We start from the raw sequence: 25641 nt of genomic DNA on the forward strand, positions 1-25641 counted from the left end.
CTCCAACTGGTGCATCGACTGTCACTTGACAGTTGTTCATTAACGTATGGAGGACAGGTAGACCGGCCCACACCAAGGTGGGAGATTATTGATCTCAGGCTCTCACTAGAGGAACAACTGGCGAGAAGCCTGCGTTTCTTGTCTTCAGTCCACATTGCTTTTGTAATTACTAAAAGTGGTTGAGTGTAAAGTTTGTTTCTTCTCTCAGCTGGATGCTGGACATTGAATCTGAGACTTCTGTTTTTGGACTGTTGTCAGTGGAGAGGATCTGTTCAGGTGGATGCACGTAAAAACTCGCCGTCAGCTGCCTGTTAGATATCTGAACAGATTTGTATAATGTTTTGACATGTAGAAGCTGTGAAAAAGACACGCAATCTCAAGGATCAAGATGTACAGCTTGCACGGTTTACTTTACCTGGGAGCGCTGGTAATGGCGGTGGTTGCCAACAAGATGCTGGACGACTGTTTGTCAGCGAACCACGAATACACCATGAATGTCGTGCTGCTGGAGGACAACACTTATGAGTGGAGTCGGCCGTTTGTGCAGGCGGCCGTGGAACAAGCCATTGAAGAGGACAGACTGGAGAACATTAACCACGGTATGGACTGGTAGTCCTTAAATAAGGCTTTACAGATTATAATTCTTTATAATCTACAATTATATGTTTCTCCACAGCAACAGTTTAAAAATGGCAAAAAAGATGATACTAACTTAAAGTAACAGCAAAAACTGACAAAGGAGAACTGAAGAATCAGCTCCATATGGCTGGACATCAGCATAGGCAGTTCAAATTGCTGGAAGTCAATAGCATTAAAACAGAGAACTACAAAGTCAACATGCTTGGTATGAATGTGTGAACTAGTTGCTGCATGCTGTTGAGCAAGAGTTAAGATTTCATTTGAAAGTCAAGACTGATTGACCATTGAAATTTCTCCATTGTGAGATCAATAAAGTCTAATCTAGTCTAAATATTTCAGGACAAGGGCTGACATGATATCTGATTCTGGTACCAGTACCTTTTTTGGTCCAAAACTGAGAAATGTAACTAATTTTTCTACAAAATCCTTTTTTCATATAACTAAAGAAACCAAAAGTCTTACATGTTAAATGTCAAATGTCCTAACACAAGCAGCCGTGGAAGAAGTCACACTCAGCTAAATGAAATGGTCTAAAACCGGAAACATTTTCATTTTAATCAGGAACTTAGGAAGTCTTAAGGCTCTGACCAGACTTTCAAAGCCAGCAGGAGTACTTAACAGTTTTTGATGCTCAGTATTATGGACACATGGTGTTTGGCACCCAAAGGTAAGGTTTGGTTTGAGACTCAGCCCTACAGGAGCAACCTGTCTGCTTGAAATTAGCTTTATATACAATTAATCAGCAACAGCAATTAACATAATGCGACTGAATATTGTTTTGTTTTAATGCAATGAGTAAATAATGTTTACTGACAACTTATTTCATGTGATTTCCGGCAAAAAAAGCAATATTGGGATGCTCTATCCACTCATAGTGAATACAGCATTATTGACCCTTTGTATGGTTATGTTTAGGCACTTAGTTAATGTCCGGGAAAGATCATGGTCAGTTTTAACACACAAAACATCAGCAGCCATCACAATCTTCCCCTGACCTCAACCAGAGTGTCTTTATTGCCTAAACCTGACCACAGCCTGGACATAAATCCTGGATTCTGGTGTCACAGTTCTGCACTTTGTACACTATTCACCCACCCCGGCCTCCACCGTGCCACTCCAGCGTGTGTTTCATTCAGTCACACAGATGTTGAACATAATCCTGGCAGCGATTATGTTTGTCAGCACAACGTAATTCTGAATGCAAATTAGTCGTATATAAGGGTAATTTCTAGCAGCCTGGGTTGGGTTATTTATGCTGTGTAGTGGCTGCTCTTGTCTCAGATGAAGCAAAGAAGCATGTTCGATACACTTAAACGAATCTAATGTCTAACTGATTCTGATCCAACTGCAACATGCAACATGTAAATAGGACAGGTTGTAGTGCTGTATGTACAGTATGTTTTATCACCTCTATAACCCCTCTTATCTTGAGGTCTTGGGGGTCCGGACCTACAGGTGGGAACTGCTGGCATGAAAGGCTTTAAATAATTTTTGCTGTTGCTGTAAATGTACATGTGGGAGAAATCAAAGGCCACATTCAAACAAGTGGGCAATAAATCAGTCTAATCTCATTTTAACAGCCCATGCAAGAAGATTAATGAGTTCATTTTTAATATTAACAACTCTTATCTTCTTTCCGTGACCCAAGATTTAAACTTCACATTGACGGCCAACTTCAACGGGTTCAACACCACCTTGTACAACCGACAGGGCTGTGGGAGCAGCACCTGTGAGGGAGTGGCAATCCTCAAGAAGCTGCATGTGAGTGTGGGCAAAAGCTCAGATGTCTAAAGTGTATGAAGTGTTTCTTTCAGTGCATGAGTTGAGGTCAAATTGATAAAGGGCGCTGTGGTAAAACGTTTTAGGGGAGGAAACACCAAGAGGGTTAAAGATGTCTCTAACACCACTTACGTATCTAAACTTTCTCACATGAGAGCGAGAAACCAAAACCTGAATTTCCTTTTCTGTGTTTGTCTCTTATCTTTGAGATACAAGGGACTGAACTCTTCTGTGTTCACACCGGATGCTGTGGCTCCGTGTACAGTAACAACAAGTTCCCTTTTTGTAGTTTGATCGTTTATTATCCCTAGATTATCCCTCAGCTGGCACAGTCATATGTCTATTGCTCCAGGACAGGATGGCTGTCATGACCCGCTTACATGTAAAATTACAAATGAGGCATTTAGTGAAACTATTTCCAGGACAGTTACAAAGGCTCATAAGAAGGGAAATGTCGAATGTCTAAAACACCAACAGCAAAGGTTGTTTTTTATTTTTTTTGTCAGCACCTCACTGTCAATGATCAGTCACTTCTCTGCAGACTCACCACTTTGCACCAGCAATCTCACCATTGCAGGGGTTGCCATTGTAGTTGTGACACTTGTGCAGACGGGGAAAATAAGGAAGCACCCAAATGCAGACTACAAAGTCAGAGTAGGTGCAGTTCAAAGTATTTATTATCAAAAAGGCAATAACAAAAGGCTTACAGGAATGGTGACACAGGCAAAGTGCAAATCCAAAGAAAAGCTGAAACAGGCAAAGAAATCCAAAAACAAGAAAGGTCCAAGGAAAAACCAAAGCAATAATCCAGAAACACTGGGCAATATCCGGCAATACTTGGAAATGGAGGGAAACATTGGAAAATGCCAGGATATGCTGGGAAACACCAGGAAACATGTGTCACAGAATGAGGGAAAACACTGTCTTTAAATACACCGTGGAGGGAGGACAAATTAGGGGCAAGTGAAACAAATCAACAATAACTAAGGTGGGAAAACACAGGAAGTAAACCACAAGATGACACATGAGGAAAACTTTCAAAATAAAACAGGAAATAACAACACTAACATCCAAAACATGGCAGCAGTGGTCGATGCCAGTCGCTAATATTCTTGTCTTGCCTTGATAGGACAAAGTCCTATATTGCTCATCCTTTCTCCACCACAGCTGCAGGTTCAAGTTTAAAAGGGACTGATGAGGGAAATGTAGGAAATCACGAAACCAAATAGAACTAGCTGAGAGGTTAAGGGAAAGGTTAACTGCATCAGTCAATCATGAAATACTGCAGTATAATACTAGATACTAGAGTATAATACTATAAAAACACGTTTTTCCTCTGTTTCCTGTGTAAGTATGGTCTATCTGAGCATTGACAGTGACGCTGCTGTGGTATCTTTCTGCAGAACATTGGTGAAGTTGGGTGCGTCATGCTGGGGCCTTCCTGCACTTTCGCCACCTTCCAGTTAGTGGAGTGAGTATGACTCTGTTTTTATTTAATCATATACCATTAAACAAAGGACTGATTTTTCACTTTTCACCCGCTCAGTGAAGAAATTGGCCTGAGCCTGAGCATTCCTGTCATCTCTGCCGGGAGCTTCGGCCTCTCCTGTGACTACAAGCCCAAACTGACCCGAATTCTGCCCCCGGCGCGCAAGGTCTCAGACTTGCTCATCCACTTCATAAAGGAAAGCTTGCCATTTAAATATCCTTGGAAGCAGGTCTACGTCTACAAGAAGTCCAGCAACGCAACCGAGGACTGCTTCTGGTGAGGCTGCAGTTCACCCGAGTGACCTCTGTGTTGCCTCATTCAGCGCTGCTGTGTGTGCCACTTCTTTTGTTTTACCTCCTTTGTTTTGCCACAGGTACATCAATGCTTTAGAAGCAGCTTCTGCCAACTTTGCCACAAGCATTAACAGAGAGATGCTGCGCACGGAGGATGAGCTGACCAATGCTCTGAAGGCTAATAACAGATACAGCAACAGTGGGTATTTTGTTTGAGTTGCATCTCAGGGCACTAAGCATTTGTTTCTGGGCTGTCATTCGCCTGACAAGGTCTATGTTGACCTGAAAAATCAAATTTAATCTTACCTGATATCTACACAAGAGCTAAACCAACGAATCAGAACAGTCACGTGCATGGAGCGAACATGCAAAAGATGGAGAAAGATGAACTTATCCCAAAATTTCTCCAAACACCTGCAAAAATGAGCACACTAACACCAAAAACTAAAACTGAAGTGGTAAACATGTGTGTTAAATGTGCAGTACAGCTCAAACATGTCCCTTCCTATCGGAATGAATCTGATGCATTCATTTCAGTTTTCATCATGTGTGGGAAACCGGAAGACATTGCTTCAATCAAGAGTAAGGTGGGCCAGATTCATGAGGACATCTTGTTCATTCTGCTCGATATTTACAAGTAAGCCTGCGCACGGTTGTAATATTCTGACCATTAAGCCTTTTCAAGCGTAAAGCAAGAATCCAGGGATGTGACCTCTTGAATGTGTTCAAGAAAGGTAATGACACCCTTTACCTTCCTCCAGCCCTGACTATTATGTCAACACAACATCCAGTTATGATATGGAGGACGTCCTGGTGATCACTCTGCCACAGAGGAACTACACCTATGGATCAAACTCCACATACAACGAGACGGTGGGCGGCAACGTAAACACCCAAACAATAGAACAGCTCTCGCTTAACTGCTTGACTCGTTTTTTCTGACTTTCTGTCGAATGTGCAGATAAACGACTACGTGGCTGGGTATCATGACGGGGCTCTGCTGTTCGGCAAAGTGCTCAGAGAGAGGATGCTCAAGCAGCGGAGCAAGGGATACTATGATGTGCCTCTGAGTGACACCCCCTTCGGAAACGTCTCCTTTTACGGTGTGTATGATCAGGCAGCATTGCAGTGCAAAACAGACTTAATAAACACTATCCCAACCCATACGTCATCAGGTGTTACAGGTGAGGCAGGGGTGAGGGTGTAGTGATGGATCAGGCAGCCAGAACAAAGGACATTTTATACTTTAGCACAGTGATGTTACAGTTCATGTTTGTGTGCTGACAAAGCCACAGGTCACAGCCACAACATTTACAGATGGTGTGCTCAGATGTACACTGAGCTTTGCTGGTCTGTGTTGGTGAAAACTGATTACTACTGATCATTCTCAAAGCATAATACGCGATAATGTTTATCTCCTCCAAGGAAGAACTGGTCCCAGTCCAGTTCAGCATGATGCGAAAGTCACATCACAGTGAACATTCAGTCGCCTTTGTTTTATGGTGGGTTTGATTGTTGCCTGGTAATGCGGTCGTGCAATACTGTAAAATTTTTATGGTGCTCGTGGTCAGATTAGTCCCTGAACCGATTCGATCAGCAACTTCATAACTCACTAATTGTTTAAGTTATCTTTCAAGCAAAAATGCCAAAAATTTCAATGAAATGTGAGGATTTGCTGCTTTTTCTTTGTCTTACACAACCAAAAACTGAGCATCTTTGGGGTTTGGACTGTTTGTCAGGCATAAAAACAAGCTATTTTAACAACTAGTTGAAGCCCAGAGCAAAGACGTTATGTTTGCAGCTTTTCTGACAAAGAACATTTTGAAGCCCATCAATTTTAAATGCAGTTGCATTGCAATTATTCCGTTCCCAGGTAACTGAAAGCGCTCTCTTTGTTGTGTGTGTGCTTTCTTCAAGCAGGTATGGGAGGACACTATGTGCTCGATAAGTACGGGGACAGAGATGTTAACTTCTCCATCATTTACACATCAGTTGTCACCGGCAAGGTGAGACGGCCGTCTGTTCCGCGGTCAGCCGGGTCAACGTGCACACTTCTTCTTACGCTTTGCCTCTCTGTCTCTCTCCAGTACGAAACCCTGGTGGTGTTCGACACGTCACGGAATCAAACCATTAAGATAAACAGCAACCCCGCCCTGCCCTGGTATAATGGCCAGCTGCCTTCTGCTGTGCCAAAAAACTTAAATGGTAATACACACAAGCACACAGATGGTGTAGAGGTAGGGATGTGGTGCTCCACTGTAGCCTGGATGCTGTTAACACCATGCAGGACAGTTCCTCTCTAGTCTAAATATAGTGTCAATTCATGTCCTCTATTCCAAGGAGGGCTTTTAAAGGCTTTTTTATCAATGCAGCTGTGTGTGTGTGTGCCTGTGTGTGTGTTTCCAGGCCTAAACATCCAGAACGTGGTCATGATCGTTCTGAGCGTCAGCGTCATCGTGGTGACAGCCATCGCTCTCATCTTCTACAGGTAAACAGGTTGACAGCTGCGTCACATGGGCTGTGTTTGGCACGGGTGAAGCTGATTTTGAGATGAGGCAGCACCCGACCAACGGTTGATGAGTGCCAAATTGTCAAAAATTAATTGAAGCTCAGGGAAAAGGCGACAAGAATCAGCTCTTCCTGCGTGTTCACATGTGCTCAGCGTGTCGTATAAAGCTGTAACGTAATTGGACGCACTCTGAAAGCAAGAGTCAAATATCCCTTGTGCTCATTATGTATTTGCTGTGTGTGTGTGTGTGAATCATGTTAGGCAGAACAGGAAAGAGCGTCTTCTGCATAAGAAGTGGTCTCATATTGACCAACATCTGATTGGTCCTCTGGACGAGAAGGCGGTCTCTCTGAAGGTAAGTGGCGTCACGGATCACCTGCGTCCTTCATGTTATATCAGGGGCCAGCAGCCCTTTCATTAACAAGTGTCATTTTACCTGTATGTTTGACACGCGTGATTCATTTTCAGTCGGTGCATTAATAGTTGCATCAGTCTTTAATCCATCCATCAAACCAGACCTGTGTACTCCTTCATGCAGTCTCCGCCTGTGAATGATTTCCCACGTGATAGCTGCCCTCTGTGGCTTGATTTCTGGAGGAACACAAGTGGTTTGCGAGTGTTATTATGAGATCGCACGAGATCCACCACAGTGATTGATTGATTCATCTTGTTAGGTTAGGGGGCTGACAGAGACGCAGCTACATGCAAAAAGACTATATGAGATAAGCTGAGCATGATACGATAGATGTGACTGCTTTCAGTCCGATGACATAAAAACATGGAATAAGAATCAGTCTAGTGTTATAAGTGTCTGTGTGTGCGTGTGTGTGTGTCTAACAGATTGACGACGACAAGAGGAAGGACAGCACATACTTCAGTCACCGAGGCCGCTACGATAAGAAGGTATACCGACATTCCACCTCCCAAAAATCAATATTTAGTCATGAAGAGAGCAGAAAGGAAGAGACGATCACGTCTGACTGTGTCTTGTCTCTCCAGCCTGTGATCTTGAAAGAGCTGAAGCATGTGGACGGAGACTTCAGCGAGGACCAGAGGATTGAGCTCAACACTGTAAGACTCCTCTGTGTTGTGCCTCAGAGCTGATTTAACCTCTTTCTGTCTCAAGTGGACAGTGTCTAGCCTGCTGTGCTACATTCAAATCACCCCGCCTGTCCCGTGTTTGTAGTGCTTTCCTGTTTCTTGCCTGAGGAAGCAGAACGTGGAGCTGCCTCCACCTTTCTCTCCTCCTCGAGCTCCACACTCAGTTTTCTTTCATGTTAAATTTGACCTTTCCCCACATCACTTTCAGTTTAGAGTTATTTCTGTTATTTTTGGCTTTGTGAGCACATGAAGAAATGCTTCCTCCTGCCTATGCATTAGATTTTGTGCGCTGCATCATCTTCAAAACATCCATGTCTGGTGTTATTATAATTTGTTATTTTTGATGCAAGACAAGTGTATCATCCAAACCTTTTTAACCCCCCCGTCCCTCTCCACCCTCCCTTCAACCTCTTCATCGCCTCCTTCATGTTCCAGCTGCTGAGTATCGACTACTACAACCTGACCAAGTTCTACGGCACGGTGAAGTTTGAGTACGGAGTGTTCGGGGTGTTCGAGCTCTGTCAGAGGGGCTCGCTCAGGGTAAGAGCAGACCACCACTTTGTCTTCAGGTCCTGCTGCGGCCATGTTTCCTCGTCTATCAGCACATTTTATCACACTGGATCACGCGTTTCTAGCAGACTTTGGAAGATAAATGCACAACTCTGTCAGGGAGGTTACAGGCAGGTTTTTGTTTGTCAGCACAGTAGATCTGAAGAACACACTGACAGATTTCAGTTAATGAGAAAGTCAGACAGTCGGTTAAATAATAAATGATTTTCTGTGCAAATCCACAAATTTTCACAACTGACAACAAACACGTTTTTTTAAAAAGTTGTTTGTTTCCACTTTAACACAGTGAGTTCTCTCTTTCTTATTTTCTTTGCTATATTTTATTATTTAACCACTGCACTGACTTGAATTAGCTACCAGGAACATGCATCCCAAGACTCTTTTTTTTTTTTTAAATCATTATGCAGATCTGCATGCAGGAAACAAACAAACAAAGAAAATAAATCAAATTCCCTTTTTTTCTTACAAAAAAAAACTAATTTAGAGAACTTTGTAGCCTTAGCAGAGGTATAAGAGCTTTATGAATGATTTCTCGTCATCATACATTTTATGTCATTTTGTAGCCTGGATGATTAAAATGCATCTATTGAATCCTTGCTTTTAATCACAGTAATTGTTATTTTTGCCATACTTTTATTATTTTGTTCAATTTCTACCTTTTTCTCTGTAAACTACACTGTAAAAGGTGCTGCACTACATTCAACTTCAAAATTAAATGACAAAAATTAAATGGTGATGGCTGATAGAAGAAAGTTAAACGTCACGTGCACACACTCCTGGTGGTCGAATGTTGGTCTCACTTCATGACTACAGAACACACAAACATGTTGTTTACGACAGCTCAGTGGCCTCCTTTCTCCGCCGCACACAATGACTTTACTGTTCATTTGATAAGTCGTTCGTGGACACACAGTTTAAAGAGCACTAATAGTGTGTGCATAAATGCACGTAATCACACACACACACACACACACACACACACACACGCACACAAACACACACACACACACACTCAACAAATCCATTAACCAGGTGCAGCAAGTAAGCAGAGTAATAAAAGTGATAAAACAGGAACTTCTTTATCTGATTTTTTCCAGTACATTCTGAATGACAGGATCTCGTACCCAGACGAAACCTTCATGGACATGGAGTTTAAGATATCAGTCATGTATGACATAGCAAAGGTATTGTTTTGTTTTTGTCAGCATGTCACTTCATGCACTTTATTGTTTGTTTCACATAATTTCCTGGATTTGTTTTCATTCAGTGAGATTTATTTAAATTCACCAGTATTTTCCTCATGGTTAAGGCTGGTTCATTGTGTTCTATACATTTTAATATGATAATGAGTTGTCCAAGAGTATTTTCCTCACAGCTCACAACTGTCCCCCTGCTTTATACACAGGGCATGTCGTACCTCCACTCCAGTAACATCGAGGTCCATGGTCGCCTGAAGTCCACCAACTGCGTGGTTGACAACCGCATGGTGGTCAAGATCACTGACTTTGGCTGCCACACCATCCTGAGGCCCGGCCGAGGTGAGACTGAGTTTTTCAGCTGGTTATTGATCTGAGCATGGAGAATACCAGCGACTCAGCTTCTGCTCTCCTCTCCCCTCAGACGTGTGGACGGCGCCGGAGCATCTTCGCAAAGACGGGGTGTCTCAGAAAGGCGATGTCTACAGCTACGCCATCATTGCTCACGAGATCATGATGAGGCGGGCCCCTTTCTATACAAAGCTATGCTCTAATAATATAGGTAATTAAACAGCGGTAAATAACAAAACAAGCTAAACTCTTTACTGAGGAGGGGCTTTTTGTGTGAATAATGCATTCCTTTAGAAACATCTGAGCGATTACTTTGGATGTTTGAGGGCAAAAATCTGTGTCAGCACAAGACAATTTACAGTAACATGATGTTGATACAGAGCACTGCTGACCACACAGCGCCCACACACTCAGTGATCATCCTCAGCTCCAGGTCTGGCTGACCTTCATTATCTTATTGTCTTCCAATCCCTCAGAGAAGATCCACAGAGTGCAGTTTCCCATCAGGATGAACTACTTCAGACCTGACCTCCACTTTGACTGCACATCAGAGAAGGAGGTCGAGGTAAGAGAGACACCAAACGCCAAAAAGTTTATGAAGCTGCTTCGACTTATGAGGGATAAATAAAGAAAGCCATACTCCCTATCTTTCTCTCTCTCTCTCTCCCTGTGTGTGTGTGTGTGTGTGTGTGTATGCAGCTGCACATGCTGATAAAAAACTGCTGGGATGAAGACCCAGAACGGAGGCCAGATTTTAAGAAAATAGAGTTAACTCTGGGTAAGATCTTCAGGTACGTCAATAACACACATTCATTCATTTAGACTTTTAATCCTTTTATTTATACACTACATGGCCAAACATGCACAAAGAACGCAAGGGGGCACTGCAGTCAAACAGGAAAGAGCCTTCTCCTTCCTGTGAGCACAAAGTTACAAGCACACTGTCATCTAAAATACATAAATAAATGTATTTAATTCCATCAATTGGAAAGTCAACAGTGAAAAACACAGGTGTCCACATACTTTTGGCCACGTGGTGTATAATCCTGTTCATTGCTATGAGATTATTCCTGCTGCACTATTCTCTGACATGTTGATTAATTCATTAAATGGCAGAAATATGTTGATAGTAATGCTGTGTATGTTTGCTTTGACACAGTAACCTGCACAACCAAGCCAGTGAGACGTACATGGACAACCTGATCCGCCGCCTGCAGATGTACTCCAAGACTCTGGAGAACCTGGTGGAGGAGCGAACCTCTTTGTACAAAGCTGAGAGGGACAGAGCTGATCGCCTCAACTTTATGCTCCTGCCTGAGTAGGTTTACGCAATACACAATACAATATATCACAGAGGGGACATATTTCAAAGCTGCGCTCATCATTTCTGTCTTATAAAGCATCAGGTGGCTGAGCGCGATGTGAAAAGGGTCGCTCACACTGACAAGCGAAGAGAATTATCACCCGACCCTGCAGCATTTTAGTCTGTTTGGGTATTGTTTTTGCTTTATGGCCATGCTTTCCTCAGCACAATTATCCAGTTAACATAGTGGAGCATCAATCAGCTCAATAACCAGATAAGGAGAGTGAATTTTCTTCAATTTATCAGGTCGCTTGAAACACATGAGGGCTGGTGCTGCTCCATATATGCTGGATGTGTAAAGAGGCAACTGTTTGCTAAAATGTTTGTCATAAAAAAAACAGGTGAAAATATCCTAACTTGTATTTATTTATGTATTTCTGCTTTTTCTGTTTATTTTCTCTATTGTCTCTTATCACATTTTACAAATACTTGAAAGAAGTTTTTAAGCAAAATCATACAGCATGCCTTTATGTATTCTATGATTAAAAAACATTGACTTCCATTAATTTCCTTGGTCTTTCCCACAATGTAGAGGCATTGGGTGCCTGACCTACAGCTCAAGGCCTGTCTTCACTGTTCATTCCATATTCCCATAGAACAATCTTCACAGCCGGTGGCTAACACCAGTATTCTCCACTCTCCCTGCGTCTCCTCAGGCCAGTGGTGCGTTCGCTGAAGGAGACGGGCGGAGTGGAACCAGAGCTGTTTGAGGAGGTGACCATCTATTTCAGCGACATTGTGGGATTCACCACCCTCTGCCACTACAGCACCCCCATGGAGGTGGTGGACATGCTCAACAACATCTACAAGAACTTTGACAGCATCCTTGACCACCATGATGTCTACAAGGTACTTCAGTGTGCAGGTCTGAGTTCAGGCTTGAGTCCTTTATAATCTGCTGTTCAAGCAGTCAAAGTGGTGGAAGCTAAGCTCTCAGGCAGGATGTTACTGCTGTTTTTCTGGGTTTATGTCTTGCTGTGTTGAAGACCTATATTGTGAGCTAGATCTTAGATTCGGTTTTAACAGGAAGTGTTGATCTAAAACTGGGAAGCAGAGACTGGTATACATGGTCCATTGTTTTATTAATGCATCCACTGTCTCTCAGGTGGAGACAATCGGAGATGCGTACATGGTTGCATCAGGTTTGCCCAAACGCAATGGCGACAGGCACGCAGTGGACATCGCCCACATGGCCCTAAACATGCTGGCTTTTGTGGGGACGTTTGAGTTGCTGCACCTGCCCGGCATCCCTCTGTGGATCCGCATTGGCGTGCATTCAGGTAACAGGAACTCATAATATCTGATTTAATGCAATAATGATGATTAATGCAATTAATGCAATCCTTGTTCTCGCATGTAAACAAAATGCAGCATAAGTATATTGTGATGTAACAGTAACGCATTATTTTTCGTGACATGTAAATGCTAACATATTTCAAAAGAAGCATCCATATGAGTGTCAAGGGAACATAATATGTATCCATGGAAGTAGCACATTTACTTATAAATAAACTGAAATAAGGTAGATTATTTAAATATAAATGAGAACAGACAGACATGGAGCAATACAGCACTTTGAGCTACATTTCTTGCATGACAGATAAAGTTTATCCAAGTGAAGGGAGTGTGTCAAAAGTAACAGCTATGTATATGAAAGTAATAAAAAAAACTGTAAGAGGCAATAACACCATTATTATAAAGGTTTTGTGCAGAACACGAGAAACAGATAATGAAATGTGCGAGAAGTGAGGAGGTAAAGAAGTGAAGTCGCCACCGAGAGATACACGGAGGAGTGAAATTCTGTCACATTTGGAACAGAAAAAAACAGGCATGAATGCTTGTGTGTGTGCGTTTGTGTGCAGGACCGTGTGCAGCAGGAGTGGTGGGGAACAAGATGCCTCGCTACTGTCTTTTCGGAGACACAGTCAACACTGCGTCACGCATGGAGTCCACGGGCCTGCGTAAGAGACGACACACACACACACACACACTCTTGAACACAGTCGCAGTGTTGATGGTGAGGTGCAGCTTCTGAACTTGTGCCGTGTTTCCCTCTCATGATTCTGTCTCATGTCGTCTTTCCAGCTCTGAGGATTCACGTCAGCCAGTCCACCATCAACATCCTGCAGAGGACGGACTGCGAGTTTGAGTACGAACAAAGAGGAGAGACCTACCTGAAGGTTAGCTGGGTTTGCTTTGGCTTTTTATGTGCTCTATTATTCAGGTATTTACAATGGATGCAAGCTGTCCAGATAGAGGTTACTGCAATCATTTCCTGTGTGTGTGTGTGTGTGTGTGTGTGTGTGTGTGTGTGTGCAGGGTAAAGGCAAAGAGATGACATACTGGTTAACAGGAGTGACTGGGGGAAAATACAACCTGCCAACGCCACCAACAGCGTGAGTAAAACTCTTCTCCAATGTGACCACTGACACTTTCTGATAAGCTGGACTCTCATTTCCCTCCAGCCTGCCACTGATGTAAACACAATGCGTCAGAATCCGATACAATCCTCGTGTCACTGTCTCAGGGAGAACTTCCAGCGGCTCCAGCAGGACCTGGCCGAGATGATCGTGTCCAGTCAGGAGAAGCGTGGACACAGGAGGGGGAGCTCCATAAAGACCCTGTGCACCAAAGTCCATCGGAGGGAGACCAACAGCAGCCTGCAGGGGGACAGCCAGCCAGAGTACTTCCACCTGGCTGTCACAGACAACCCCGACACCTCCCTGTGATCACATGGGACCTTTCCGTACGATATCGGCCCAGAAGTGGACGCTGTAGAAGTGCGTCATGGCGTGCGTCTGTCTGAATCAGCACTGCTAAGTTTCTGTGGACAGCTGTGCTCAGTCGGGGGGTTGGAGTGACAGCTGAGCAGCAGTGGAACAAGCATGCATGTTAAAAATGAGACTGGGGGTCTCAGTTCTCTTCTTGCTCTAATTTTCCGTTAAAAGAAAAGGCATCACTCAAGATGCCTGCTGAGTTTTGTTGTGGTGGGACTGATGCCTTTTCACACATTTTTTAGAGAACATCATTGTAGTTGTGTTGCTGTCTGTCACTGATACTGAATACTGCCACCTGGGGGCGCCAAAGTGAGACATTTTGCAATGCCACAAATAGTGGCTAGAAATTGTACCTGGAAATGGTTTCAGTGGATCTTCTTTTACAACATTTAAAAACAAATAGCATGACACATGCCTTTTTTCAGTTTGTATCACACGTGGCAACATTTGCTCCTGTGCTGTGTACAATAACTCGCTCATCAACACCAGCCTTACATGGAGTTTAGTGTGAGGGTCCTCCTTTCAGATCTATGTAGCGACCACATGGTCATTTCTCTCCGAAAAGAATCCAAATAATGAGGCATGAAATTTTCCGTTTATGTTCACATGTTGCCTGCAGGAAACCCATTGATTGAAATGTTGACAAAATCATCTACCATGTAAATAGCCTTTTCCACCGCAAAGACAGACTATATACTGATCTGGAAATATTTCTTTTACAGCACAACAATGCTACCTTTTTTGGAACATCACGCATATTTCTGTAGAGATTTTAGTTTTGTGTTTTATTAAATGATGTTTGAAATATGGAATAAGGCTCAGAGCAGTTCTTCGTTTTGCCTTCCAAAAACGCATTGCAGTGAAGTACACTAAAATATACACAGTCTTACAGGCCATTATTGGACACCAATTTACATCATTACACTTGTCTTTTTCCAGGCAGTGCGGCGAAATGAAGCAGCTGTAGAAAATTCAGTTATTTATAAAACATACAAACATGATAGAAAAGAAACATATCCAAAACTTGGATTACAAAGTGGGGGAAAACCCAACACGCCACACACACATGCGCGCACACACATATGCACACACACACATGCACGCACACACAAGACTACATAGTTTTAGTAGTAACTAAAGCTGTGCCACCCAGCTCTGTGGCAGGAAGTGGGATCCTGTGTTCCCTCATTGTGCTGCATGCGGGCATGCTGCCCCCCTCCATCCCAGCGTGCTTCATGGGGTCCCCATAAGCGGTGAAGCCCTCCTCCCACTGTGAGCCGTTTTGGTCCCCCAGGTGCAGGTGAGAACAGGGTGAAGGGGCCCCTGCCGCTCTCTGCAACACGTCTGCATGACTGTTTGTCAGCGAAGGCAGCGAGTGGGTCGCAGCAGGCGGCTCTGTTTTCTGAAGAGGTTCCTGTTGCGGCTCTGCGTCCTCTGCAACACAAACAGCTGTAACATGAGTTCATCTGAATATTTAAATGTACCTGAATATTCAAATTGAAATAAACATAGTGTGTGATAGGAAGGATCTTAAGACTGAACAGAAGCGCTGCTCCTTTTGTTGCCTCAGGGCAACAACCTGCAGTAGAAGGTTTTTATTGTATTCATACATCTATAGAACACTATTTCCTGTCATATATTGAAATATATAAATGTGCATATGTCATATGTTGTTTATATGTCCGTGCATATAGTTTCAGTGTGTTTCTAGGTGGAATGCCATATTGTTTTTACATATACAACGCAGAATCCAAAAAAGTGCAATCATTTGCAAATGCATTGTGTTTACTGACATCAGCTTTCCACAGCGTTCCTGAGCCCATGCAGTAACATCCTCTATACAATCATGTGTCTCACAAAGTGTTGGACCTCGCCCCGTCTGACTGATCTTTTAAACATGACAAGACAAGCGTCAGGCAGCAGCAGCGTGTTTCACAACAGCTAAGCGAGCAAAGCTGAATACCTTCGGCCTGCTGATCTAGTGTGTCACATTCCTGATTGGCCCGTGGATAAAGGTCTATTGACGGACAATTCAATCAGCGAGGACAACAGCGTGCTGTTGATGAAGTGAGTCTAGCTTCTCCTCAGTCCTGAGGGCTTTTTGTTTTTATTCAACGAGTGTCAAGACAGCAGGAGCCGCACTCCAGAAGAATAAAATGATCATGTTGGCATGTTTAGCGTATAAAGCATTTAAAGGAGTTGCTTTATATAAAGGCAGGCTGGTCACTGACTCTCAGGGTTTTATTAAATTCAAGAGTTTTCATCAGCATGTTTCACAAAGTAAGAACCCACAGACACCAGCAGGCTTGATCGATGCGAGATGTAACTCCTGTCCGCCAGGCTGCACCTCTTTCACGAAGCTGTTAGTGCCTCGCTGCTTGCCTTTTTTGTCAGTTTATGTGTTTTCAAGGTCAGGTGAGGGCCTAATTTGTCCTGCCCAACCAACGGATGTGTGCTGACACCAGAATAGCTGGTAAGAGAGCGGGGCTGACCCATGGGACGCCTGAGAAGAAGAGAACAGAAACTGTGGAGTTTCTACTGTGATGAACGTCACACTTCATCACCTGCCTGCCTGCAACCCCACTTCCTCCACACTGCTCTCACATGCCCCCTCTGCATGGCGGGTCCCCTGCTTATAGTAGGAGATATGGCCGACCACTGGATGAGCAAGAACTACGTGCTGTCCTGAGGTTGAATACGGCAGAGAAGGGAGATTATATCCAACACATGGAGGATCCATTATTATGTCTCAAATGATTATCTCTGGGGCTTAAATGATGTATTTTGTCACCTGGCACATGCTAGTGTCTGATATGACCTTCTGCAGTACACATGACTGTAATATGACTATATTCTATTTCAGCAGCTGTTTCTATAAGGAGAGTTAAACCACTTTCAGTGTTTAAATGTTGATACTGACAGAATGAAGTGTTTTTTACTGTACATGGCACTCAAACTCTCTCTCAAAGACAAACTCTTTCCAGGATGCTGAGGATGCTGGGATATGTCAGCCTTTATGTGAAGATGTGATTCATACACAATAAAACTGAACATATTCAAATAATCTCATATGTATCATCCGGTGTCGGTTGTCCTCACCTGAGGTGCTGCTGGGGCTGCTCTGCCGTCTGTATATGACAAACCAGAGAGCCAGAGTCAAGACGGACCCCAGCGTGGCCAGCACCACAAAGATCCACAGAGCCGGACTGAGCGCCATCGCTGTGCTGGCCTGGGCAGTGCGGGCCGTGGATCTCAGCCGGACCACATCAGCCAGGGGTGGCTCTGAGGGGAACAGACAACACAGAAACAGTTTGTGAGCACATTATTAGTACTGATTGGTTCTCAAAGGAGCAGGGCTGCAGTCAGGACCATGTCAGTCACATCTGAGTCAATTAGCGATTGTTAAATAATACCTAAAAGTCATTAAAGAGGTGTTAATGTGGGTTCTCAGGGCCGCCCCCTTCAGCAGACAACTAAAAAAATTTAGTTTTTTTTGACTAATCAGTGCACAGATTATAAAGATTTCCTCCAGACATGTTTCAAGATGTATATGAGACTAATAATATGTTTCTGGTATTGGATTTTGTACTCCTCCTCCCTCATTTAAAACACCAGACTCTACGAATATCTAACTATTTTTCATTTTCAAAGTTTAACTGTTTGACACAAGTTGTCTCCTACTCCACTGTAAAGTCCATCCTCAGTGTTTGAGCACTGGACGCTTCAGGTTTCCACATCTCACTTGTGGAAGTTGAATACTGGACCGGGACTGGCTTCCAAACTAATTGTGATGTCACAAATCGTGCTGGTAGGCCCGCCTCTGTAACACTGGATTTTAAGTGAGCACAGAGAAACTTTCCACTTTCAGCAGATGAATGCGAAAACAGGCTTCTAGTGTCAAACTCTGCACGTACATCAGTCTGCACGGTGAAGCACGAACATTCGACTGAAGCAACAAGAATAAAAAACACACTTTTCACTAGAGAGGGATGTTAAAGTCCATTAGTAGCTGTACACAGGTGGGATCACCTGAGTGCTTTGCATTACAGAGGGGGAAGTGAATACAGGCGAGTCAGATGGAACGCATCTCCGAGGTTTTTAGAGAGAAGCATTTCAATCAACATTATAGTGTCAGAAAGAGACGTCAGGTCAGAGCAAGTCCGAAGCAAGACTAATTCGAAGAGGTTTGAGGTGAAAGCCGAGCAATCCTGTTCAGGGGCAGATCAAAAAAAGAAAAAAGAAGCAGTCACTGAAACTCACCTGTTGGTGGAGCAGCTTCAGGTCTGGTTTCCGTACTGTTGGAGACGCAGACGTTCAGGAGGATGTCCCACTGCATGCCAGCAGGACAGTCCCTCTTGGCCATGGCTGAAGCAGGGCGAGCAATGCGGAGACCTGCTGCTGCGTTACCCTCCCCTACACTTGCGTTTGTGACACAAACAGAGAACTGCGAGACGCAGAGGAGGGATGTGACGGGAGGATTTATGAAATGAATGCAGAGTGCCTAACAGACGTTTCAGTTCCTCCATTTCATAGGAAAGGGTGAATCACTACATGTGTCCCCAGGGGCAGAGAGAGAGCGAGAGAGAGAGAGAGCTTACTGTCTTTCTGTTTCAATAACAAAGAGGTGTTAACCTTCAAGTTCCTCAGTCGGGGTTGAATATTGTTTGAGTGGTCATTCATGGTCATTTTCCTGTTTCTCCACATGGTTAACTGATAGATCCCCATCATGTCTGTGGATCAGATTTCACTCCAGCTCCATCTTTCATTCACTAATGAGACCACAGGCATCTAATGCATCACGCCTCCCTCCTTCATGTAATGAAAGTTTAAAGTGGTGCTTTAATATTAATACTAATATTGCACAACAAGCACGGTAACACAGATCAAAGATCAGCTGGCACCATCTATACCATGAGTCACCAAGACAAGAATGAACTCAGGACGGCAATGGTACAACTGTTAAAACTTTAATAAACAGATAACACATGAGAAGGCGGCGTGATGCAGAAAAGCAGCGCTACGCATCACATTACATAAGAAACGGAGGCTTATACACAAATACAAACCTGAGAGATTCTTACTCTGCACAGTTTGAGGAATAGATGCACAGCAGAGCACAGCACCAGAGATCAACAGCCCTGAGTGCGACATGGCACTGATTCATTTACCACTGAGACGGTAGTGTTTACATATATGAAGACATTAAAGCATTTAAATACAGGATTAAAGACGGCTGATTTAGTGCATTGATTCTGCATTTTATAAAATCAGAGTGTTCCAGGCACAAATGGCTGCGGGTACAAAAAAACAAAAAACAAAAACACGTCCAATTTCTACTGTATTCCAATCCAACATACCCTGAGACGTATAGGTGTTAAAATGCAGATTTAAAATCTGATTGGCAGTTTGACAATGTGCGTTTTATCAGGTGGAAGAAAAGACTTTAAGAAGAAAGCATGTCGGTGGGACGCGACTGCAAACTTTCAGCAGCAGTGAAGATAAAACTCATCCTGATTGTACCTTTGACTCTCATCATTCATGAAGCTTCGGTCTGAAGGCGTCTCCCTCCGTCTCACTCACGCAAACACACGAACGCCTCACGGCTCGAAGAGAAGGGGCTTCATCTTGACGAAGGTGAAGTTGTAGAACTGCGGCAGACCCTGGTGGCTGACGCTGCTGAATTTATCCCAAACGAACGGCGGGAGTCCGTCCTGTGTCGTCGGCCCGTTCACCGCCTCCGCACGGAAGTCCCCAGCCATGAGGAAATCTGTCACCTGGACGAAGAACAACACAGGACCCGCAGGAACTCTGAGCTCAGCCAAAAAGCATTTGATTTTACAAAACCCAAGTGACCTCTGGTACTGCCGTGAGAGATCAGCGTGGTGGTACCTTGGTGTCATAGCAACCTGATGGTGACGCCCTCTCCGCCCTCAGGTCGCCACGGCAGCAGATGGACTTGCAGGGGTCATCCTTGGAGTATGGATCCGTCTTGTAGTCTGAAAACAAGCAAACAGAGTAGGTCAATCAGCCAATAAATATGTCGCTGTTCTCATCATTGGGACATTAAATGCAGATCAGATGCCACTTTCATCATGGGGGGAAAAAAAAACTATAAATCTTATGTGAAAAAATAAGAAATTCAGATTCCAGAGGATTCGGAGAACCAGCTGAATGTGGGTCATATTCTGTAAACTAATAAAATGAGACAGAGCCACATACCATTGGACCTCATGATGTGCTTCAATGAGTCCAGGTCCTTGACTGCAGCCTGGTCACGGCGGAAGATCTTGGCTCTGGGACAGAGATCATAGGAGAAGTCCTCCCCGTACTCCTCCCACATTTGCCCGTAACCACTCAGCATGTAGATCTTCTGGTGGAAGGGAACGTTGTAGGACGGCCAGTAACCTGGAGCCAGCGAGGAAAATGAACTCTCCAAGCGTCCAAATGAAAGAAATACCGCAGAAGACAGAAGAAAAGGATCTGTTGTTACCTCTGCGCAGAGCCTGTGTCTGATCGGAGTACTCCACCAGCCCGGGGATCTGCTCCACCACAGTCAGAGCGCCGTTTTCGACGCTGTGGCCCAGCTTCACCTTGCTCCTGTCCAACACCATGTACTGGTTGTTGTATGTACCTGTAAGAGTTGAGGGTGGGTGAAGAAGAGCGGTGCAAAAGCAACAAAGCCTGTAAAAGGATGTGAGTTCACCATTTTGTGCGCTGAAAAGCTTCTTCGCCGTCACTCTGCTGCTTACAACGGAGCTTTTGTCTATTTTCCAGAATTGTTTGGTGATTTAAACATGATTACAGTAAAAGGATAAAAATCAACACAGCAGCGCCTTTTTTTGTTCCAGGTATGCTAGTAGCTGCTAATGTGGCCTCGAGCTGCACGAGGCTGCAGAGGTGTCGCGAGCTCACCAGCCCAACCGGCGACGACTCAAGTGACATCACTTGAGGCAAGTAATGAGACGTCATGGAGCTCACCATGCAACTTTTTGAGCATATGCTGCAGTACTCCCCAAGAGCCATAAACACACTTTGATCTGCAAAATCAGTTGAATTCCCCTTTAAGTATCAGGTCAATGCAACTTTATTTATATATCTATTTTGTATTTTTTTAAATAAATGTATTCTAATGGCTTCCTGGTAAGGTAAGGTAACATGAATGCATGAACGATCTAATACACTGGTATGCTCTGGAGAAAGCTTGGCAGTACAGACCCATTTAGTACTTCAACATTCAGATTTATTGATTTTCTTTAAATAAAATGGTCTTTAGTGAACAATTATTGGCCCTTTGGTTTATGTTGCACCTGTATGTCTCTTAATGTTTCTGCTGTCTTATAAAGTAATTTGTGACTGTGCTCAGTGCCATACAAATACATAATCGCTCACCAGAGTTGTACTTGGAGAAGGTTTTGGCCCACTCCTCTCCTGTATGTGCCAAACTGTGAGCCAGCCTGACCCTCTGCCACGCCAGCAGGCTGCTGGGGGTCATGCTGTCAAAAAGAGAGGAGTTGAAGACGTTGTTGGTGGTCTGGGTCATCATCAGACCACTGCCCAAGAGGTAGAAGTCGTCCAGAGACACCAGGAAACCTGGGGAGAAAGGCAAGCTGACGCTCAAAGTCTTCACAAATGCAGAGCATCATGTGGAAGATGTGTCCAGGAAAGACGACGTTCAACTGGAAACACTGGAGTAATTTCAGATTTCTCCTCGTTACCTCTGAGGAATTCCGGGCTACATACGTACCAGGGTAGCTGCTGAAGGACAGTTTCCCGGTGGCCGTGTGGGGCTCGGCGACACGGAAATCCCAATGCTTGTAGATCCGCATTGTGGCGGCGTACGTGTACCAGCTGGAGTGGGCAAACAGCAGGTTCTCAAAGCCAGGCAGCATCTGAGGGGGAGGACAGAAAACAAAGGCAGCTCGTCATCTTTAAGCTCTTTCGCTCTATCTCAATTACAGGGATGTGTGAATAAAATGGTAAAAAACTATGTCGGTTTTTCTCACAGATCTGAAACAAACATAAAGGTAAACATGTTCCTGCTGTCAGTGGGGCTAAATATATTCTTACGTTGGATAACAGAGCGATCCGCTGACAGCGCGTCTCATGCTGAGGCCTATTTCTTACTGCACGCACCAACACAAGTGTGTGTGGGAGCTCTTTGTTTATGTAGCAAATGAAATTACATACACCGCTGCATCTCTGGGAACACTAAGGCCTTTTTCCTGGTGTGGGTGTTAAAAATGGTCACAGGGGAGGAATGCCCACATCTACTGACTAAATTCTTCACTGATGCAAACAGAGAGCTTTAAAACGAGGATGGGAAGCTCTGCATCCTTTAAAGGCAGGACGAAGAGTAGTGTTTTCTCCTTTTTTGAACGTGTATCAGGCTTTACACCAGGACTGGAACATGTTGTGACCCCTGACCTTGATGAGTGCAGAGCAGTGCCCCATCCCTGGAAGCTTGAAGTCTCTGAGCCGAGGGCTGGAGTCGGGGACCAAGGCTGGGATCAGATCCAGCAGGTCTCCCACTGCATTCAGGAACTGGACGTCAAACAGGGACAGCGGCTAAGGGAAGGACACCAGATAAACAGCTGTTGGTCAGTTGTAGTAGTGTTGCTTCCACTTCTCTCTCATAAAGCACTGAAATTTGGACATTTAATAGCACATCTGCACTATGCAAGCTGCAGGTTTAATTTTATATCGCAACAATAATCTTATATCAACTTTAACCTGGTGCTAAAAGCAAAAAAACAATTATATATAGAGTAGATCCAATTTACAGCGGGTAAACTGGTAATATTTGCAGTTTTATTGATGATAACATATTAAACTATGTATCTGCTTTTGACCTTCAAGGCATACAAAATGCAAACAATCCAGTGGCCCTTTAAATTTCAGACCAACAATATGTGATATATGATCACAAGTTCGGTTTACATCAGCTGTTCCTCATTTTAAATAAGAACTTGGCAGAGCCGTATTTAAAGCAGTGCACCAGTCAGAGGAGCGAACATTAATGGTCTTTAAGTATACATATAGACTGATTTTCATCAGTTTTGGTTGTTTCTTCTCTATTATTTCCATTGATTTATACGTTTTATGCATGTTTTTTCATTGTTTGAGGTCATTTTTCCTCTACTGTAGTATTTTGCTGTGTACACATGGCTTCTCTGCATGCAACAGACAGTAGATGCTCTCATTAGGCTGTATGAACAGGAGCGAAAATGCTGGGCCATCATACCTTTTTCCCTTTTTTCTTGGCCCAGTCTGCGACTCCTGCTTGCAGCCCGTCCATCTGGGCCACGATGAAGCCTGTGTGTTTCCACAGAGGATCAGAGCTCTTGTTCAGTTTCACCTGCTCTCTGGTCCACGAGTCCTGCTTCCTGCAAGTGCAAGAGTGAATTTTCTGATCACTGTTGCCATCATTTTAAGAATTTCAGCTCATGACCAAGAGCTCTGGAGACACGTAGCCTCACAGATAATAAACAGATGTAAACTGAGGAATCATGCATGGAAAGAAATATGGTCCCTATGGACCAGTCAAAACCTTTCTAGAGTTCTCAATCTGAAATTCTAACTTCAACAGTTATAATGTCTATGTTCTGCTTTAACTGATGATTTTTACAGTCTAGTCAGGAGTGAACTGCATTAAGCTGAATGCCATTACAGAGAACGAGCTGAACTGAACAACTCTGACAGAGGATATGAAAGATGATGACGTGAAGTGAGACTCGGATTGTGCACTGCATGCGACTGTGGTGCTGCCGCTGTGGTTTTTCATTCTGAAAAGGAGAAGAGAGCCGACTCACGCCATGAAACTCTGAACGGGGCCAAGGATCTTTGGGTCGTGGATCAGCTGCGGAAACATGTTGGTGTAGTGGTCCATCATCTGCCTGCGGAGGGAGAGCACGTACGAATACTAAATAAATGGAATTCAAATAAGAAAAACTTTTTAGTGCATCATGAGGGAGGCTGGTGTTACAGATTGCTCAGGTGTTACAGAAGGTGTCAAAGTGTCTCCTTGAGCTTCTCATCCCACTGATCAGACTCTGCGAAGCATTGCTGAGCTCACTGATCAGCGTAATGACTAATCAATCACCACTTTGATTAGTGGTATATGTTTGAATCAGATGTTTGTGTGGCTTGAACAGACCTCTTTGTGGAACGGTAAGGATGCCTATAGGAATGGCGAGCGTGGCGGCACATTCGTGACACTTACTGGGCAGTGAGGAAGCCTTCGAGGTAGCCGGCCAGGAAGAAAGTGATCTCATCAGTTTCAGGGGTTTGTCCGTACCCGGCACGGATCTCTAGGACGCTCCACCCGGTACTGGACAGGGTGTCGTTCAGGTACCCGTATGCATCTCCGTTCGTCTCCAGCACCCCCTCCTTCAGCAGGACGGTCTTGTGTTGGGGGTCCCAGTACAATGTGGCTGCTGTCATCTCTGAGAAGATACCATTGCAGTAAGAGGACATGAACGTAACAAAATGGCTATACAAGACCTGCTGCACAGCCAACAGTTAAGTAGGTGGATGGCTGTTAAAGACAATAAAGTTAGGGCTATGTCCTATGTTTTTCATATTGATATTTGCATATACTGATTAAATGACAGTATATTGGTGCATCTATACAATGCATTGCATTTTTAATGTTTTTTTTTTCGCGTGAGTGACAGATGACATCTACCTAGGGGTCACAAGACTATATCCCATTTACTAAAAACTGTATTTCTTATCTTTTATTCATGCAAACGTTTCTATAAACGCTTATGTTACTATGACTTGACGAATTTAAGATAAGACTGAAAGTTAAAACCAAATGGTTTTAGAAGTAGGAGCCCTCACGAGTTTATGTTTAGGTAAACTTAACACGCTCGACTCAAACTGTCCTCTCCCACACACCTTAAATCACAGCAGCTGACGCAGAGTGTGAGTAAAAAGCATACAGAACAGCATGCACGTTTACAGCCAAACACTATTTGTTTAAATACTGAGAAGTAAATCCATTAGATCATTATACAACCACTCGTGATTCACATGAAGTCGACCTACTTACTATCAGCAGAGGCGAAGGTCGTAGCCACAACAAACAAGAGAAAGACATACATATTCTTCACTGAATGCATGACTGTGGAAATGCAGTTTAAAGCTAATGTGAAGAGCAGAAAAGAGACACGGATCAGACGGCGGTGGCTGTGGCGAAGAAGAAATCAGTTGTCATGTGGCGGAGGGAAAGTCCGGGGAAATCTAAGTGTCAAAGGAACGGATTGGCTTCTTCCTGATTGGCTGCGGACCGAAGGAAAGGGGAACAACACGAAGTACAATCACCCGATGGAGGGAACAGTGCCGAATTTAGCGTATGATTGTAGCAGCTTATCTTTGTTTATTTTTTCGTAACAATAGGGAACAAAAATCTTTCACCCCAGATGGGACTCGAACCCACAATCCCTGGCTTAGGAGGCCAGTGCCTTATCCATTAGGCCACTGGGGCTGCGCAACATCCCTACGTCATCACGTAGAATTTTATAGCTGAATAGTTATTCTCTCACATCACGTTATTCTAGTTTCTAAATGTTG

At 43.9% G+C, this 25641-nt stretch overlaps 3 protein-coding genes and 1 non-coding gene across 4 annotated transcripts; 1 reads left to right on the forward strand and 3 right to left on the reverse strand.

Moving 5' to 3' along the window:
- Positions 1–388: 388 nt before the first annotated feature.
- gucy2ca (guanylate cyclase 2Ca) lies at positions 389–14019 on the forward strand. Its single transcript, XM_041957075.1, has 27 exons — positions 389–599; positions 2288–2400; positions 3822–3889; positions 3965–4183; positions 4281–4399; positions 4738–4837; positions 4962–5073; positions 5162–5303; positions 6121–6206; positions 6288–6405; positions 6607–6688; positions 6971–7064; positions 7550–7612; positions 7709–7780; positions 8246–8350; positions 9478–9564; positions 9786–9918; positions 10001–10138; positions 10404–10492; positions 10627–10718; positions 11087–11245; positions 11947–12139; positions 12396–12570; positions 13153–13251; positions 13376–13470; positions 13610–13686; positions 13818–14019. The coding sequence occupies exons 1-27, from the start codon at positions 389–391 to the stop codon at positions 14017–14019; spliced, it is 3243 nt and encodes a 1080-aa protein (XP_041813009.1).
- An 837-nt stretch (positions 14020–14856) lies between these two features.
- On the reverse strand, positions 14857–18669 carry LOC121621391. Its single transcript, XM_041957835.1, has 3 exons — positions 18328–18669; positions 17167–17349; positions 14857–15501 (listed from the first exon to the last, which is right to left on the reverse strand). The coding sequence occupies exons 1-3, from the start codon at positions 18428–18430 to the stop codon at positions 15182–15184; spliced, it is 606 nt and encodes a 201-aa protein (XP_041813769.1). The 5' UTR covers positions 18431–18669; the 3' UTR covers positions 14857–15181.
- A 349-nt stretch (positions 18670–19018) lies between these two features.
- On the reverse strand, positions 19019–25298 carry plbd1a (phospholipase B domain containing 1a). The gene is made up of 11 exons (XM_041957455.1): positions 25121–25298; positions 24287–24509; positions 23877–23960; positions 23309–23450; positions 22492–22632; positions 21812–21956; positions 21457–21657; positions 20558–20698; positions 20287–20472; positions 19957–20063; positions 19019–19841 (listed from the first exon to the last, which is right to left on the reverse strand). The coding sequence occupies exons 1-11, from the start codon at positions 25188–25190 to the stop codon at positions 19665–19667; spliced, it is 1617 nt and encodes a 538-aa protein (XP_041813389.1). The 5' UTR covers positions 25191–25298; the 3' UTR covers positions 19019–19664.
- A 184-nt stretch (positions 25299–25482) lies between these two features.
- trnar-ccu lies at positions 25483–25555 on the reverse strand. Its single transcript has one exon. It is a non-coding gene; the product is annotated as a tRNA-Arg (tRNA).
- Positions 25556–25641: the final 86 nt, after the last annotated feature.

This window comes from Chelmon rostratus, chromosome 17, assembly GCF_017976325.1.
Source record: "Chelmon rostratus isolate fCheRos1 chromosome 17, fCheRos1.pri, whole genome shotgun sequence".
Lineage (NCBI taxonomy): Eukaryota > Metazoa > Chordata > Actinopteri > Chaetodontiformes > Chaetodontidae > Chelmon > Chelmon rostratus.